Source organism: Mus musculus, chromosome 12 (genome assembly GCF_000001635.26).
Source record: "Mus musculus strain C57BL/6J chromosome 12, GRCm38.p6 C57BL/6J".
Classification (NCBI taxonomy): Eukaryota; Metazoa; Chordata; class Mammalia; order Rodentia; family Muridae; genus Mus; species Mus musculus.
The window spans coordinates 99960483-99978758 of NC_000078.6; the positions used below are offsets into that span (position 1 = coordinate 99960483).

The 18276-nt window shown below is 46.2% G+C and overlaps 1 protein-coding gene across 4 annotated transcripts in view; it reads left to right on the forward strand.

Moving 5' to 3' along the window:
• The first annotated feature begins 2666 nt into the window (after positions 1 to 2666).
• Positions 2667 to 18276, forward strand: part of Kcnk13 (potassium channel, subfamily K, member 13) — a 99534-nt gene continuing 83924 nt past the window's right edge. The window contains exons 1-2 of one of the 4 annotated variants that reach the window (NM_001164427.1): positions 4017 to 4370; positions 4722 to 5798. In NM_001164427.1, coding sequence (NP_001157899.1) covers positions 5465 to 5798 — 334 coding nt within the window. In that variant the 5' untranslated portion in view covers positions 4017 to 4370; positions 4722 to 5464. Of the gene's footprint in view, positions 5799 to 18276 lie in introns of all 4 variants that reach the window. The other 3 variants (NM_001164426.1, NM_146037.2, XM_030246665.1) reach the window with 3 other exon arrangements.

Below are 18276 nucleotides of genomic sequence, written 5' to 3' on the forward strand. Positions count from 1 at the left end.
GAGGCAGCTGAGAGTTAGTTGATGGTTAGTAAAGAGGGGGAAAGTAGAGGTAAGGACCTAAATACATAAAAAGGGTGACGGGTTAAAAGCAAATGGGTTGGAAATGATAGGCAAATGTCAGGTGGAGGGATGCTGTCATGATGCGATTGGTATCACAAAAAGTCCTCTATCTGCAAGGCACTCCACATAAACTCGAAGAGGCTGTGATAAATAAATGTCAGTGCCCCCTTATGGCTTCCAAAGGCTTGAAATGATACAGTGGTAGCTGGTGGTTTTAAGTACCCCTATTTTGCCAATCCATAGAATTAACTAGAACAAGAAGAGGAGCTAAAAAAGCACTCAGATACCTTTATCAAAATGAAGCAGTCGCCGCTCTGCACATCTACAGCTGCAGATAAGCATTCGGTGTGTTCACTAAGACAGGCCATCTAACTAGACCATTAAAAAAAAGTCTCTTAAGTACGCATGAAATAAGTTAGGAATATAAGTTTTTTAATCAAAAATTATGCAGGGACGGGGAGATTGTAAGAGCCAGAGGAAACATGTCTATAATAAAACAGCAGCATTTGCCAAGCATGCCGCCACAATTGCACACATGAACTCCCAGTGCCTGGGGACCACATACACAAGGCTTGCACAAGACCAAGCCAGCCAAAATCCCAGCATGGATGGGAGAGGGGCTCAAAGTTCCTCCCCTATCTGAGAAGCTATTGACAGCTGCTGCCTGCTAAGGGAAGGAATGTCAGTTTTCTTCAGGGATGGAGTTCCTGAGTCTATCCATCCTCCAGTACATGGTCCCACACAATGCACATAGAAGACATAGAAGAATCACTAAAGGGACTCGTGTGTATGTGTGTGTGTGTGTGTGTGCGCGCGCGCGCGTGCGTGTTGGGAGAGAAAAGGGGTGAAGAGATGGCGGTTGATTTGGTCCAAACAAATTCTATGCAGTTATGAATATTAAAAGACTGTTCTAAAGTAAGAGTTTAAAATCAGTGATCTTGCCATCTAAGTGGCAAGATCTTTTCCTTCTAAGTAGCTGGGGGGTGGGGAGGGGGAAACACAGCAAACCTAAAGAAAAGTAGAAGAATAAAAATGGAATATAATCCCAAGTAGACATTATCTCAAAACTGCCATGCTTTTAAATGTTCATACTTTTTATAGTTTATCCTTAACTAAAATGCCAATAAGTTGATGAAATCTAGCATATTAGCAGAATAAAGAAAAACATGCTTATCGTAGATACAGAGAAAGCATTTGACAAAATTCAACACTCATCTTTGCTTTATTTGAAAGAAAGAAACAACAAGCAAACAAAACGAAGGAAGGAAGGAAGAACCTCAGAAAACTAGAGCTAAAAATAAAGAGAAAGATCTTCACCCTCAAAAGGCGCATCTATGGCCGGGCAGTGGTGGCGCACGCCTTTAATTCCAGCACTAGGGAGGCAGAGGCAGGTGGATCTCTGAGTTTGAGGTCAGAGTGAGTTCCAAGACAGCTCGGACTTCACAAAGAAGCCATCTTGGGGATGAGGGGTGTCCAAAGAGTATCTATGGCCACCTCACAGCCCATAGCATCTGTAATAACAAGCTGAAGGATTCCTTAGAACTTAACAAAAATAACCTGCTTCCAGGTCTTCTGTACCTTATTATGAGACACTGCAGTAAGACAAGATTTTTTAAAAAAAGTTAAAGTAAACCTCCACTTCAGATGACATAGTTATGTGACTAGAAACTCTAAAGACTATTGAAGCTAATGAATGAGTGCAGCTAGTCTATGGGATACAATAGTAAACATGAAAAGATAAAACATTTGAATTTCTATGCTCAATACCATCTGGAGAACAAACCTTTATGTTAGATTCATAAAAGATGTGCAAGATCCCTGCACTATAACAACAAGGGGGAGCTACATATATGAAGAGATAGATTCATTCATGAATTATCAAAATATCACTTCTTCCCAAAACAGATTTAACGTAGTCCTAATCAAGATAACAGACTTTTTCTGTGCCTATGTTTAAAATGTCTGTCTTAAAAACCACAGTTCTTTGATTTTTTAAAACGGAAACAATTCATTACATCCAAAGAAATATCGAAAAAAGAAGAGCTAAGTTGGAGACTTTGCATTTCTTGACTTCAAGAGCTATAAAAATTCATTTAAATATTTTTAATGGGCATAACAACTAGATCAATAGATAACGGTCAAAAGAAAAGATTCCTGAAATAAATGTATTCTTACTTTCCTTCTCAATAATTGCCATTAGAAAAAGTGAGTATATTTTTGGACAAGGTGAACTTTGTCTCACATGCATAATAAATAAACTCTATACCACACAGACCAACCATACAAAAGTAGGGGAGAGACAAAGAACATATGCAACCTTGAAAGCAATAATATAATGCACAAAGTATATCAATCATTACAGACTGGAAAACTGGTCTTTAACAAAACTGAAAACTTTGTCAGGAAACTTTTTTAAAACAAGTAGGTATTCCAGAGAAGAAGAAAAATAATGGTAATAATAGTTGCAAAATACACACCTAAGAAAGGACTGGTAGTCTAGATTATATAAAACACTGCCCTTCAATAACAGGGACCATTGTGTGTGTGTGTGTGTGTGTGTGTGTGTGTGTGTGTGTGTGTGTGTGCATGTTGTATGTGTGTGCACATGTGTGCATGTGGAAACCAGAGGGGCTCTCACTGAACCGAGAGTTCACTGACTTGGCTACGGAACTGTGGCTAGCCAGCTCCACTTGGCCCTACCTGCTCAGGAGGAGTAGGATGTCAAAAGTCCACAGCTATGCTCATCCTTCTGTATGTGTGTTGGGGAGCTGAACTCTGGTCCTCACACTGTGATGAGCACATTACTGACTTGGCCATCTCCCCAGCTCCAAAACCAAGCTTTTAAGTGGGCAAAATAGTCCAACCATTTACAAAAGTCCAATATACAAGGTGTCCAGAGAACACAAAACCCCAAGGAGATAAGTTTATGTGCCTGTATACAGAAGGCTTAAAAATAAAATGGCTGGCTCTGTCAACAGTCTATAGGATGTGGACACTGCATTGTTGTGGGTTAGAAAAAGCTAGTTTGAAATGATGTCAGTCGGTACACTTCAGGAACACACTTTACACAAGACACATAACTGGTTCTTATGAATACAGAGACCTGAATAAACAAAACCAAGTTCTATAAAGGAGAAATATTCCATGGTGGAAAAAGAAATCAGAATAGTGGCTACCTCTGCAGGAATGTGGGTGGGGATTTACTGGGAAGATATTTGTGGGAGCTTTAATCCTTTGGTGGCTTTTAGATGATAAGGGAGGGAGGCCACCATTGTTTGGCTCCCAAAGTTATCAGGACTCACCTAATGGTACAATGACATGTCATTGCATGCAAATTTTACCACAAAAGCAAAAATCCGAGGATAGAGCTCTTAATAATGGCCAATACTGGCTGGAGATGGGGTGAAAGTGTGTGGGTGTCTACAACCATTCAAAGTGCATCCTGAGTGGGTTGGTGACTAGAAAGGAATGGGTAAATATAAGCAAGCCTGGTAAACTGTCACTTGTAGAATCTAGGTGGTGGTGTGTTGTGTCATTGTAAACGTCATTCGATTTTGATGTACTTGAGATGTTTCTTAAACTAGTAAAGGTAATTGGGTTACTCACCCTGGGTGTGAACTCAATACCCTCTAAAGTTCTTCCTCCCCAGGAGACACAATGCAAGATAAACGGTCTGTTAGTTACTCTCACCAAAATCATTTGCATCTATTCAACAGAACTGCAAGCTTTTCTAGTTCTGTTTCTGGCTAGTATCGTGGGTGGGTCTCCTGGGACCACTCTCTCTCTCTCTAAAGGCGGAGAAATTCTGTTTAGACCGTGGGTGGCTATGAATCCATTCCTTCACACAGCTATATTCGATCCCCTGTGGCTAAACTGCTGGGAACCAGGTGTGTCTGGAGGGCACGCAGCGCCCTCTTCTGGCCTGAGAGGAACCCACGCAGACCATCGAGGCTCTCGACCTATCTGTTAAGCAACCACTCCAGGGATCTGCACTCCCTGGTAGAAGCATCGCTGTTTAGAGGTCCAGGCGAGCGCCAGCGGAGGAGACCTGAGCAGGAGACTGGCCCTGAGGCCAAGGGGCGGGTACCGGGTGGAGTCGCCTCGGTTGGCAGCTGCAGAGCTCCACCTGTTGCAGTTTTTGAGCACTCCACAGAGAAGGCAGCTCTGGGCACGGACTTCTGCTCTCAGCCCCACTGGGCAGGGCAAGGCCACTTGAGAAGGGAAGCCAGGAACCATCCTGAACCTGTTCCACAGAGCAGGTGCGTTTGGGAAGGTGAGACGCGAAGGCGACGGCGGCTCCAGAGCTCATGGCAAGTTGGGGGTCTCTGGGTGGGCGCCCCAGCGGTTCACAAAAGAACCTTGTTGCCGGCTTACATGTTGTAGCTTGGAGTTCTCAGCTCAGCGCCACTGACTGCGCAAGAACTACAGAGCCGAGGCGATCAAAACCGGGTGAAAGAGATGGAACTCTTCTGGCCGCTGTCCTTGGCCGGTTCTCCGGGAGATGGGCTGGCAGGGCCGGCACGTGTGGACAGAGAACGCCCGGTGCAGGCCCTAGAGGCCAAGGGCGATCTGGTATGGGGGAAGTCAAGGAAGGCTCCCTGGGAGGATGCTTCTAACTTCCTTCACTGTTCCAACCTCCCCCTCTGTTCTCCTCCCCACAGCGGTCCGCCCTCGTGCTGCCGTGGAGCCTGTGTGCCCAGCAGAGATCCGAGCCGGCTGATCTGCCTCTTCGCACTGTCCCTGCGTCCGTGCGTCTGCCCCAAACCCGTTCCGACCTCTGAGCCCTGGTTATTCTGGTGGATAGAGGCTCTCGGCAGAACATTGTCACTAATACGCAACACAGATCCACCTGGAGAGGCACCGAAGACAGAGAACAGCCCGTATCCCAGCCATCACAGCTTGGAAAGCAATGCTCCGAGGAACCCGGACCTTGATGTGAAGCTTACCCGCCGATTCTCTCTGGACCCACGACCTTTTTTTTCTTCAAGAGGAGTTCAAGTTCTAGGGAGTTTGCCTTGAAGGCACGCCACGCCCCCTCCCCAATCTGAGCCGAATTAGGAGCTCGGGTGAACCCGGGTCGCCCGCACCCTCGCACCAAGTCGAAGCAGATTCTGTGTCCCGACCCTCTGGTCTTCAGCCTTAAGGAGAACTCCAGAGAGGACAGGGAGGCGGCGACGACAAAGCGGATTCGAAACCACGAGTCCAGGCGGACGTGGGGAGCTGGCTACACAGGAACCACCGAGGAGGCGGCGGCGGCCGGGAGATCCACGCCGCCTTGGGGAACGCGCGGCGGGCATGGGCGAGCCCGCACGCAGAGCAGGCTAAGGTCGGCAGAGCACATCCTCCCCGGGGCGTGGGCACAAGTCCGCGGGCAGCAACCCTCGCGGAGCTGTCCTCCAGTGCCATGGCTGGCCGCGGTTGCGGCTGCAGCCCCGGCCACCTGAACGAGGACAACGCGCGCTTCCTGCTGCTCGCTGGGCTCATCCTGCTCTACCTGCTGGGCGGCGCCGCAGTCTTCTCCGCGCTGGAGCTAGCGCAGGAGTTGCAGGCCAAGCAGCGCTGGGAAGAGCGCCTGGCCAACTTCAGCCGGGGCCACAACCTGAGCCGTGAAGAGCTGCGAGGTTTCCTCCGCCACTACGAGGAAGCCACCAGGGCGGGCATCCGCATGGACAGCGTGCGCCCTCGCTGGGACTTCACGGGCGCCTTCTACTTCGTGGGTACAGTGGTTTCTACCATAGGTAAGTGAGCCGCCTGGTCACACCATGCCCCTAGTTCCTGGGCCCTCACAGGACCTAGCATCTCACCCTTGGGGTTCTCCGCTTGGGCGCCCAGCGATGCACCTCGGGATTCCTTTGTGGCTAATCAACAGGTGTGAATGGATCCCAACCACACCCGAAGATTATTAGAATTACCCCAGACCTCTGCCTAGACCAGAACCAGCTGCTCTTTGTTAGCCAGTCGCCAGGAATTTGAATGGTTCTTAAATTAGGGAAGCGCTTTTGTAGACAGTCAGTCTGGCTCAGCAGACAGGGCTGAGTTCGTGAATTCTGTGGAGAGAGCTTACAAGGAGACACAAAGCTAGAAACGTTTACTGAGTGTTGAACTATGCACAAGCCACTGCTCAAAGAAAAGGCCGTGATTTCAAACTTACAGAGAGACTCTCAGAATTCCAAACTGGAAAGAGGCAGAAGAGTGTAAAATGGGGCTCAAAGAATGGGCCGTGTTTCCTTCTGTGAAAAACCAGTGGAAAGGTGACGGTGGGTCTAGCCAGTTTGAGTTCCTATGAATTGGGTTTAGGGCCCAAACATAGGGGCATACACGGGGACAGAAGTGGCTTGCGTCCAGAATTCCCTGAGGTGCTGGCTGAGCTTGGACTAGAGGAAGGACTGCTAGGACAGCCGGCCTGGTGGCTAATGAGCTGGAGTTAGAATTTAGTAGGAGGCAGCTGAGTCCCTAAGAATTTTGAGAATGGTGTGGCGGGCTGCCATCGGTGATAATCCCCTGCAGAAGGAGGTGGGAACTGGAGGATTTGTGCAGCAGCAACCCCCCCCCCCTCCAAACTGCTCACTATTGATGTATAGCTGAGTAATGCCGGGGACTGGAGAAAGTACTGTAGTCGTCCTGGGGAAAGAGGCCTGTGATGGGGGAGGGGCTCCGAAAGGAAGAAGGGAAGTAGTGCAGAAGCCACCGCAAGAGCTCATGGCGCCAGCTGGACACGTTTGTGCTAGGCTCTCAGCAGCCAGGGCCCCATGGCTCTCTAGAAGGGTTTCCCCGTGGCATCGGTGACAGGTGACCCACCTTGAGATGTCATGCAGACATTCTGCCAGGAGAACAGTATAGTCGAACAGGAGCCTCAGGCTATAGACCAGATTAACCAAGGAAGACTTCCCAAGATTAGCCAGGAACCCATGACTCACTCAGCTGGCCAGCAAGTGAGAAGGCAGAAGGGACCAGAATGACTGGGGACATAACAACTGTACTCAAGTGCTTCCTGCTAGATGGTCTAGCTCACAACCCCACGATCACTCTGTCTTTTTATTTTTCCCCTCGGAGGTCCGCTGTTTGTCACCTAGAAAGAGGAATGCTTTTCATTTCTGCAGCTCCCGGCATCTGGCTTTCCTGACTGCTTTCTTCCCTCATGCCTGTGTTTGGAGCATCTTTTCCACCCAGCCTCTGTAAGGATGAGAGGCGTAGTTCAACAGCTCTCCATTTCCAGGCACAGCTCGGAGTTTCTGCTGGGCTTTAAGATGATTTTCTGTGGGAACAATGGCAGGTGCACCTAAGATTTCCAGCTGAGGAGCAATCAGTGCTCGGGTGTGGAGAGCAGGAGTGAGAGCAGCCGGTGAGAGTTTGTGCCCACTCAAGGGAGGCTAAGAGACTCATTCCTCTGAGACCCACCTCCTAAGATTTCACTGGGAAGAGCAGACTGGCCATTCTGAGAAGCTGGAATCTAGTTGATTACTCTTGTCCTACCTGGAAACTTTCAGGACTGTAGTATCTGATACCTGACCAGAGCATAACTCTCGCTCTCACCACCCAGCATTCCTGTCCTTTCAGGAACCGGCGTTCACCTGAGCCGGTTGCATCCGAACTCCTTTATAGTAATAGAAATCCAATGATTTTTTTTTTCTGTTTGAATTCTCAATTCTAGTCAGTTATCTCTTCCCTCCCATGCCTTTCTCTGTGAAGAAGAGGTGGGTTGGATGTGGTTGTAACTCAAATCATTCTTGAGGTCCTGTGCAAAGTGGCTGCCTTTTCAAAGAAGACTGGTTTAATAGCTAAAGTATCGAAAAACTAAATTCAATGTTCCCTTGCCTCTTTAAGGAAACTTAAAATTGTCCTGTTATAACACAAAAGAAACGTTCCTCTTTTCCGTGGCTCTGGGAATTCTCATCTCTAGGATCCTCCCCTAATGTCCTCCCCTAAGGTCCTCTCAGGCTCGAGCCTTCTGTCATTCGTTCTTTGAGGTCCCCTCTTCCTATCTCTTTTTGCTCTGTTCTCAAAATTGACATAGCCTCTCTTCTTTCTTTTAGCTTACTCTCATTTAACCTATTACCTGGAGTCTCAAAAATACAGGACAGTCCCAGGAGGTGACCAGCATCAACCCTGTCACCTTCAAAGCACAGAAACGAAAGAGCTTGTGATCAGTGTGTGACTTCTTGAGCCTGTGGGTTCAGACCCAGAAGCAACCCAGTCCAGCTAATGACAAGAAGCACCCGCTCCCCCCACCCCTCAGGGCTGTGGTCTCCCCTCCCCACAACCACTGTTTTTCTCTTTCCCATCACTCCCTCTAGCCCTGTCTTTCATTATGGACCACCAGGCATTTTCCCAGTGATGCCTCTTCAGCCCACAGGTTGCACCTTCCCTTTATCTTGAGGGCCATCTTTAGAACTAATTAAGTTCTTGGGATGCTTGGTCTGATCACACCTGCATCTCATTTATTGATCACCTCTCCTTGTGGGATGGATGGAGGACACTGGTTGTCAGTGAACCAGAGATCAGACCATGAGTGGAAATCAGTATAACACAAGGTGCAGGGCATTGGGTGGGGGGCAGCCGGGCCCTGGTGAGAGCAGTGTCACCACAGGAGTTCCCTAAGTTGAAGACCATGCTAGCTAGACAAATGTGTGGACCTGAAGTCCCCAGATGAACTTAGGTCACAGGGGAGAGAAGTCTGGCCTTGCTTCCCTTGGGAAGGGATGAGAGGAAGTTCTTCCTTCTCTTGCAGTCCTTGGGTGTTGCAGGTTACTCTAGACTAGTGCACACAGGATTCTTGGTCACCCTGGAGGGTGACGTGTGTCACCTGAGGTAGGGAGATGCATTTTCTCTGCTCTTCTGATTATCACAATGCTTCATCCGGGCACACACATCATCCAGCGTTCTCTTTCTTGAATCAGCTGTCCACGACACTTACATGTGTTTCCAGGAATGTGGAACCGCATAACTGTCCTCTGGATGCTAAACACAGCATGTATCTCTGTACACACCGAACTCTTACAAACACCCCTTAATGCTGGCCACGCTCTCCTGTGAGTAGCAGCGGGTTCTAAGGCTCAGAGAGCTTCTACGATGGGTTGGAAGTAGCTCAGCTGGAGGTGACGGAGCTCTCCCTTCCAAGCTGACACTAAGAACCATCTTCATGCCTTTTCTTCCTTTGTAGGCCCTTTTTGTAGGGAGAGTGGTCCCCAGTTAGATACCATGACCCCTTTCTTCAGTTGTGAAGGTTTTTAGGTACCCTAAAATAATGACATGCTCCAAGGAAGTTTGTGATTTCCAGTGTCGGCTAGTACAAGGCAAGATTTGAGCAAAGCCGGCCATGTAGACAAAGACTGACCTCTGGCATCGTGTTTCACACTCCTCACCAACTAAACATCTCTCCCACATACCATGATGGTTGACAATGTCTGTCCCACTTCCAGCGCACCCCCTCCCCCACCCTCCAGCAGATCCCAAAGTTACTTCCTGGCCTTTTCTGTTGGCTCTTGGCACATTGGTACCCAGATTGTCTGTGTCTTGGGAATTCCCTTGGAGTAAACAGCTGATGAATGTCACGGTGAGACTGGGCCACCCACTGACCATTGACGTGGGTTTCAAACAGCTCTGAGGAGTTCATGGGGCTCTCTATGCTATGTCGAGGACATTCTTCAAGGCTAAGGGCCCCCATCCCTTATGATGGCCTGACAGGAAGCTTCCCTTCCCTGCCTTGTGTGTGTGTGTGTTGTGTGTGTGTGTGAGAGAGAGAGAGAGACAGAGACAGAGACAGAGACAGAGACAGAGAGAAACATAGGGGGGGAAGAAGAAAATGAATCGGATGAACATTCATCTTTTCAATTACCTTCTTGCCGACTTGAATTTTTGGTGTAGGAAAAAAAATACTTATTTGATTGACAGAATATTTTTTCCTAGTTTTTCATAATTCACATCCTTTCCATGGCTAAGATAAATATTCTTGCTCATTCTGTGTAGCTGTTTAACTCGTCTCCAGTGTTATTCAGAAAGATTGCTTTTTAAAGGTTCTGTGAGGTTGGCTCTATAATTATGCTTTGATTTATTGCTAAAATTATCGCATAATGATCTGAGAGTGTGCATGTTGTACAATTCTCTGTTTTCTTCTTTGAACGTTTCTTTGTGTCCTGGAGTCCGTATATATTCAAGCCAGTTTTTCCTCGGGTCACAGATTTCTGGAGGTAAAGGGAACATCGACACCCCCACCCTGCCACCAGCCTCTAAATCTCATGAATGCACCAAACACATCATTCCACTGCATTTCAGAACATGTAAGTTCATCAATTTTTCAGCCACTAATTCCATAACCTGCATAACGTTGCTCATCTTCCTTGGGGCTAACTTGGTTGCCCTCTCTGCGACAGTGGCCATCTTAAACATCTGAATCTGGAGTTAGTTCTGTGTCACATGAGTCAATGGATGCTGACCTTTAAACAATTGCTTGAGGGGTGATCATCAGTAATTTTTGGTTTAAGCAACCACTTAGCATGTTTTCATCCTTTTATTTTTAACTAGCTCTATATTTTTCTATGTGTGTGAAAATTTGGCATGTTCGATACCTGGTTTTTCTTCCTCCTCCTCTTCCTCCTCCTCCTCCTTCATTCTTTCCATCCCTGATTTTTTTTCAGTGCTGATTTCCTTCTCTGGTAGGTGAGTGCCTTAGTCAGGGTTTCTATTCCTGCACAAAACATCATGACCAAGAAGAAAGTCGGGGAGGAAAGGGTTTATTCAACTTACACTTCCACATTGCTGTTCATCACCAAAGGAAGTCAGGACAGGACCTCACACAGAGCAAGAACCTGGAGGCAGGAACTGATGCAGAGGCCATGGAGGGATGCTGCTTACTGGCTTGTGATTGCTCAGCTTGTTTTCCTTAGAGAACACAGAGCTACCAGCCCAGGCATGGCATCACCCACAATGGGTCCTCCCACCCTTGATCACTAATTGAGAAAATGCCTTACAGCTGGATCTCATGGAGGCATTTCCTCAAGGAAGTCTCCTTCCTCTGTGATAATTCCAGCTTGTGTCAAGTTGACACACAAAACCAGCCAGTACAGTGAGTGTTTCTTTCTTTTGGTCATTCTAAGTATGATCGAGACAGAATTCAACTACCCGAGGCTAAAAGCCATCTCTACCGCCACCTTCAGTTTGGAGATAAAACTGGGATGCCTTCTCTGGACAATGCAGAGCCTTTTGATCTTGAGTCTAACACCACCACCCCCAGCTTCTAGCTTCCCACCCAAGTCCTGGTCTCATATTCTTCAGGAAAAGCATTCCCAGACCTTCCCGGTATCCTCATATCTATAGCCGAGAGTCCATCCTTTCCTGACCTTCTCCATCCCGCTTCTGAAGGCCACCACCACCATCCCTTCCCAGCCCTCTCTCCTCCTTCCTCCTCCCTCCTCCTCTTCCCTCCTCCCTCCTTCCTCCTTCCACTGAGCTTATTCTTAATCCTTTATTTTGTGACAGAGTCTTACTAAGTTGCTAAGGCTGAACTAACTGGAGCCTATGTTGGTTTTCATCTTGGGGTTTTCCTACCTTAGCCTCCGGAGTACATGACATTATAGTCTTGTACCACCAGACCCAACTAGGACCTTCCTTCCTTCCTTCCTTCCTCCATCTCTCCTTCCCTCTCTCCCTTTCTCCCTTCTTTCCTTCCTTTCTCAGTTTTTTTTTTTTTTTTTTTTTTGGTTTGGTTTTTCGAGACAGGGTTTCTCTGTGTAGCCTTGGCTGTCCTGGAACTCACTCTGTAGACCAGGCTGGCCTCGAACTCAGAAATCCACCTGCCTCTGCCTCCCAAGTGCTGGGATTAAAGGCGTGCACCACCATGCCCGGCTCCTTTCTCAGTTTTTGAGACAGGATCTTACTCTGTAGTCCAGGCTCTTGGAACTTACTACCCTATGTGGTCCAGGCTACCCTCAAACTCACAGCAGCTTCCCTGCCTTAGTCTCCCAAGTGCTAGGACTGCAGGCACATACCACCAGGCCCAACAAGAACGGTTCTTTCTCCGCAGCCCCAGCTCTCCTCCAGTTCCTTTCTTCTCTGCCTCCGTACCTGGGACTGCACTGGTCTTACATAGCAGCACCGGATTTGTCTCGAGCTTTGCTTGCTTCCGCTTTCGGATGGAAAGTTAAAGGCAGTAAGATGAACCTTCACAAAAGTTACTTTTCATGCGCAGTCTGGGAATAGCGCCCCATTTAGCATGGAGGAAAGCGGGAGAACAAAAGACCCTAACTGCACATGCGCCTGTTGCTTCTGTGCGGGAACCTGGCCTCTCCTGTGCTCACCCCTCGCTGGCACCTCAGCCTTCAGGCGGCAGCAGAACGCCCTTCCATTGCCTGCAGCGCTGTTTCTTGTGTCTGCAATCACAGGGGAGAGAAAATGGCAAGGAGAGCAGTTTCAGGCAGCACTGGGTTGTCTGCGAATGTTTATGTATAAGTTGGTCACCACCTGTTTGCATTGCCTGCAGAATCCAGAAGGGGGAGCTGGCCACCCTTGGAACTGAAATAACTAGTGAGCGCTGGGAATTGAGCCTGAGCCCTCTGGAGAACAGTCAGTGCTCTTATTGGCAGAGCCAGCTCTGCAGCCCCTCCCCCTTTTTCTTTACACATATGCTAACAGCAGTGACAGAGACACGCTGAAATATGATATTGAACACAAGAAGTGCCAAGGCCCATGCCCATAGCTGGACAACAGTCCCAGGAAGCCACCAGTTTGGCAGCACCTCCTGCCTTTCTTCTCGACATCATGTCTGTCTTCTTCACTATCACATAGAGGATTGGAATGAGACCTTGCTGCAGATTTGATTGGCGTTCTGTAATAGCAAGTAATGTTGAATAACTATTTATGTCTTTAATGACCTTCTATATACTTTTTATGTGTATGTATATGTGTATATATATATTGAGACAGAGCTTCACTGGGTAATCCGGGCTAGCTATGGACTCATAATTCTTCTACCTCGTCTCCCAAGTCCTGGGGACATGGCTGTGTATCACCACAGTTAGCCCTATATATACTTTCTTGAAAGAAACATCTATTCACATCCCTTGGGTTACCTGTCCTTTGACTAGGAACTGTAAATGTATTGTATGTAAAAGACCCTCATCACATAGGATATGTAGGTTGGTTGTCCCTGGAAACACAAAAGGCTTAAATTGTGATAAAGCCCAATTTATCTAGTTTTTGTTTATTTCTTTATCATTTTTATTTCATGCATGTAGGCAGTTCATGTTGGTCACCACCTGCTTGCAGTGCCTGTAGAGTCCAGAAGGGGGAGCTGGCCACCTTCAGAACTGAAATAACTAGTAGGTGCTGGGAATTGAACCTGAGCCCTCTAGACGAGCAGTCAGTGCTCTTAATGGCAGAGCCAGCTCTGCAGCCCCTCCCCCCTTTTTTCTTTTTCTTTCTTTTTAAAAAGATTTATTTATTTATTTATTTATTTATTTATTTATTTATTTCATGTTTGTGGGTATACTGTCATTATCTTCAGACACACCAGAAGAGGGCATCAGATCCCATTACAGATGGTTGTGAGCTACCATGTGGTTGCTGGGAATTGAACTCAGGACCTCTGGAAGAGCAGTCAGTGCTCTTAACCGCTGAGTCATCTCTCCAGCCCTCCCTGCTTTTTCTTTTGTTGTGTATGCCTTTTAGTGTTCGATAAGAAGCCATTGTAGAAATCGGGTCCTGAAGAATTTTACCTGTTTTCTTCTAGTTTGTAGTTTTGCCCTTGCCTTCAGGTGGCTGATCCACTTTGAATTAATACTTGGCATATGGCATGAGATGTAGGTCTATCCTCGTGCACAAATGGAAGTTCAGGTGTACTGGTAACATTTATCAGAAAGTCTGTCACCATCTGTCCCCTGTCTCTCCCACTCACCTCCCCATTCACACACAGGGAATTGGTTTTGGCACCTCTGTGACAAATCAATTGGCCACTGCTATGAGGATTGCTTCCTGGACTGCGTTTGATTCTGTCAACCTGTGGGCTCTTTTTACACCATTGCCTTAGATATGGAGGCTTTGTAGTCAGACGAAATTAGGAAGGGTGAGTCCTCCAACATTGTTCTTCTTTTTCGGGACTATTTTTAGCTTTTCTGGGTTCCTTAAACATCCATGAGATTTCTGTAGAGAAAACTTACGTTAAGTGTGTAGGCTAACTTGGGAATATTCATTCCAACCAGCAATATGAAGTTCTCTGGTCTGCAACCATGAGCTGCCTCCCTCTGCATGTAGATCTTTTTATTAATTAATTGATGTTAATTAATTTAGCAGTGTTTTGTAGTTTTCAGAGTGTGAGTTTTGCACTTTCCTTGGTTAATTTTCAAGTATTCTATCATCAGTAACGTTCCACTCTTAATTTTAGCTTTTGGATTTCCTTCAGTGTTGATGTACAGGAGCAGACTGGCTTTTGCATCCGTTTGATCTTGAATGCTGTGATCTCCCTGTCCTAGGCTGTTTGTTCTTATCACCAGAGTTAATGGTTTCTTCAGGGTTTCCGATATAGGAGATGGTAGAATAGCGATACTGTTAATTATCTCTTTCTCGTCTGGAAATTTTATATCTTTAGTCTTGTGCCTGACTGGAGTCTTGAGCACACTGCTGGCGAGAATGGATACCTTCCTTCATCTTGCTCTCAGAATGAGAACTTCCGTTTCCCACTACTGACCTCTTAGTTATAGAGCTGGCCTTCCTGAGGACGCCAGGCTTCCTTTTCTCTCGAGATCTTCTTTCTTTAAACCATAAGGGGAGTTGGTGTTTTGCTGAACTGTTTCGTGCCTCTGTTGAGAAGACCCCGTGACTCTCCCCTTTATGCCATGGATAGAGCGTATTATTACAGTAGCCACTTCTAAGCCATCATAGCAAGTTTGGGTTCCCACAATAAATACCACTTGTCCAGGCTGCATATGCCTTTTTCTATGACTAGGCATTTGGTCTGGTAATACTTAATAAAGGGTTTTTTGCATCTCTAGCCAAAGAGATGCACATCTGTTTCTTTTCCTGTGATGTATATGTCTTGTCTTGGTATCTGGATAATACTGTGGAGTGGTAAAGTATTTTTTCCTATAGCTCTGTCTTCCTGAGGTCAACGTGAGGTCCACAGCCACAGTGTCAACGTCCAGTCACTTCTAATTACTTGCCACTACCACAGCTCTCTAAGTCACATTTTAATTGTGTGTGTGTGTGCTACTCATTTTATAATGTTTAGATAAGACCATCTCTTTAAATTTTTAACTTTAATTTTTAATAATTTAAACACAATACACTTTATTATATTCTTTTCCCTCTCTCAATTCCTCCCAGATCCTCCCCACCTCCGTTAATGTTAATTCTCCGTCTTTCTCTTTCTGCAAGAAAAAAAAAAAAAACACAAATCAAAATAGGTTTTAAAAACTTAAAGAAAGAATGAAAAGAAAAGAAAGTCGAGAGGAAGAGAGAGAGAGAGAGAGAGAGAGAGAGAGAGAGAGAGAGAGAGAGAGAGAACACATTGATTAAAAAGAAAAAAAACCAGCTGGGGCCTAGCAAACACAGAAGTGGATGATCTCAGTCAGCTATTGGATGGATCACAGGGCCCCCAATGGAGGAGCTAGAGAAAGCACCCAAGGAGCTAAAGGGATCTGCAACCCTATAGGTGGAACAACATTATGAACTAACCAGTACCCCGGAGCTCTTGTCTCTAGCTGCATATGTATCAAAAGATGGCCTGGTTGGCCATCACTGGAAAGAGAGGCCCATTGGACTTGCAAACTTTATATGCCCCAGTACAGGGGAATGCCAGGGCCAAAAAGGGGGAGTGGGTGGGTAGGGGAGTGGGGAGGTGGGTATGGGGACTTTTGGGATAGCATTGGAAATATAAATGAGGAAAATACCTAATAAAAAGTTTAAAAAAAAAAAAAGAAAGAAAAGAAAAAAAACAGCCAGGCAGTGGTGGCACATGCCTTTAATCCTAGCACTTGGGAGGCAGAGGCAGGCAGATTTCTGAGTTCGAGGCCAACCTGGTCTACAGAGTGAGTTCCAGGACAGCCAGGGCTATACAGAGAAACCCTGTCTCAAAACAAAAGAAAAGAAAACAAAAAAACAACAACCCATGGAGTGTGTTTTGTGTTGACCTGCCTGGGCATGGCTCCTGCCGTAGAGTGTGATTGATATACCCAGAGACTCTGGGAGCAAGGTCAAAAGGTTTTAGAGGAGAAGAATTCGGCCTAGAGACTGTTTTATGATCTTGTCTGAAGATCTGCCTGGGACAGAGCAAGTTCTAGGTGAAGAAAAGTTTAAGCCTAGTCATGGCGGTACAGGCCCTTAATCCCAGCATTCAGGAGACACGGCCATGCAGATCTCTGAGTTCAAGGTCAGTCTACAGAGCAAGTTCCAGGACAGCTAAGCTTGGGCAGAAAAGAAGCTGAGAAGACTGGCTTCCAGGCAGCTAGGAGGAGGGTCTCAAAGCCCACCCCTAATGTGACACGCTTCCTCCAACAAGGCCATACCTCCTAATAGTGCCACTCCCTGGGCCAACCACACTCCATTGGAGAAAACAGGTTTTCCTCCTTTGTCTGCAGGTATCAATCACAAACAGATTCTTAGTTATAGGTGGGACTTTGTGTCCATTTATCCTGCCCAGTTCTGGGATTCTGTCTGATTTAAACCTGTGCGTGTCTTGTGCATGTTGTGACAGTCTCTGTGAGTTCTTATGTGTATCCGTCATGTTGTGTCTGAAAGACGCTGTTTCCTTAGAGTCATCCACCACTCTGGTTCTTAGACTCCTTCTACTTTCTCTTCAGCATAGATCCTGGAATCTTGGAAGGGTTTGCCAAAGACATTCCCTTTAGAACTGAGTGCTTCAACGTCTCTCAGTCCCTGTACATTGTCCAATTGTGTGTCTCTGACTTCATTCCCATCTTCTGCAAGAAGCATCTCTGATGAGGAATGAGTGAGGCACTGATCTGTGGATACAGCAACGTGTCTTTAGGAGGTACTGTATAGCTTTGTTTCTTTAGCAGAATAATAGTAGTAGATTTTCCCCCCTAGGACCATGGTTCTAGTCTTAGGTTCCTGGTCACTTTGGCATGTGTGTGTTCCATCTCAAGGAGTGTGCCTTAGATTTAAAACAAAACAAAACAAACAATTACCATCAGCCTGGTTGGTTACTTCCATAGCATTTGTACCATTATTACACAAGTATATCCTGTAGACACGTCTCTGTTGAGAGTTTATAGCTGGGGGACACTGAGAGTTACTTTCCTCCTTATGTAGTGTGAAAAGCACCTTTTAGTACATGAACATTAGTCAATAGGGGTGAAACTTCTAGTTGGGCACCAGCTAGATTTAATGGCTCCATGTTAATGGCTTAAATAATCGGTATGACCTCACCGTTAGGTGATTGAGAGTAGCCAGTAGCTGTGACAATAGTAACCTATGAGTTTGGGAGGGTCTAGGAGACCCCTTTAGCCACAGCTCAATAAGATGCAACCCATTCCCTGGAAGTTTTTACTTGGTGGTATAGGATGTCTCCCTTATTATATGGTGACTGCATTTAAATCCCTTTCATATATATATACATATATACATATATATATACATATATATATATACACCTTTCATTTATATATATACATATATATACATATCCTATATATATATCCATTTCATATATATATATCCCTTTCATTTCTATATATTCCATATATATGTATATATATTCCATATATATATGTAAAAGCTTATACAGAGTATGTTACCCTATGGCTTTCCAAAAGGCCTCCAATATTAGTTGTCCCTCCTTATCTCACCCCCGATGCCCCACTCTCCCACCTCCTTCCCCCTTGCTCCTCCTTACTCTAGCTTATCTTTATCTTTATCTTATACTCTCATTCCCTTCCTTTCTCCATCCTCCTCCCCGGTCCCTTCCAAACTCCCTAACCTCTGCAATTATTCAGACTGAAATACATGCATCTAAAGCTTAAAAGCTGCCACAGACCCTCTGGGCCCCTTTGTCTGCATGGAACGGGTCTCTAGTCGCAGGTGGGCAAAGCGTTAGATGAAATGACAGACAGATGTACACAGGAGAGGTTGTGTAGAATCTGAATGTAATTTGTCAAATTGAGCATCAAACTTTTTATACAGAAGAAAATAGGGAAGTTAGGTGACACATTGGCAAGGTACAGATGAGGTTACCTGATGCTTAATGACTCTTACACAAAACAGAGGAAT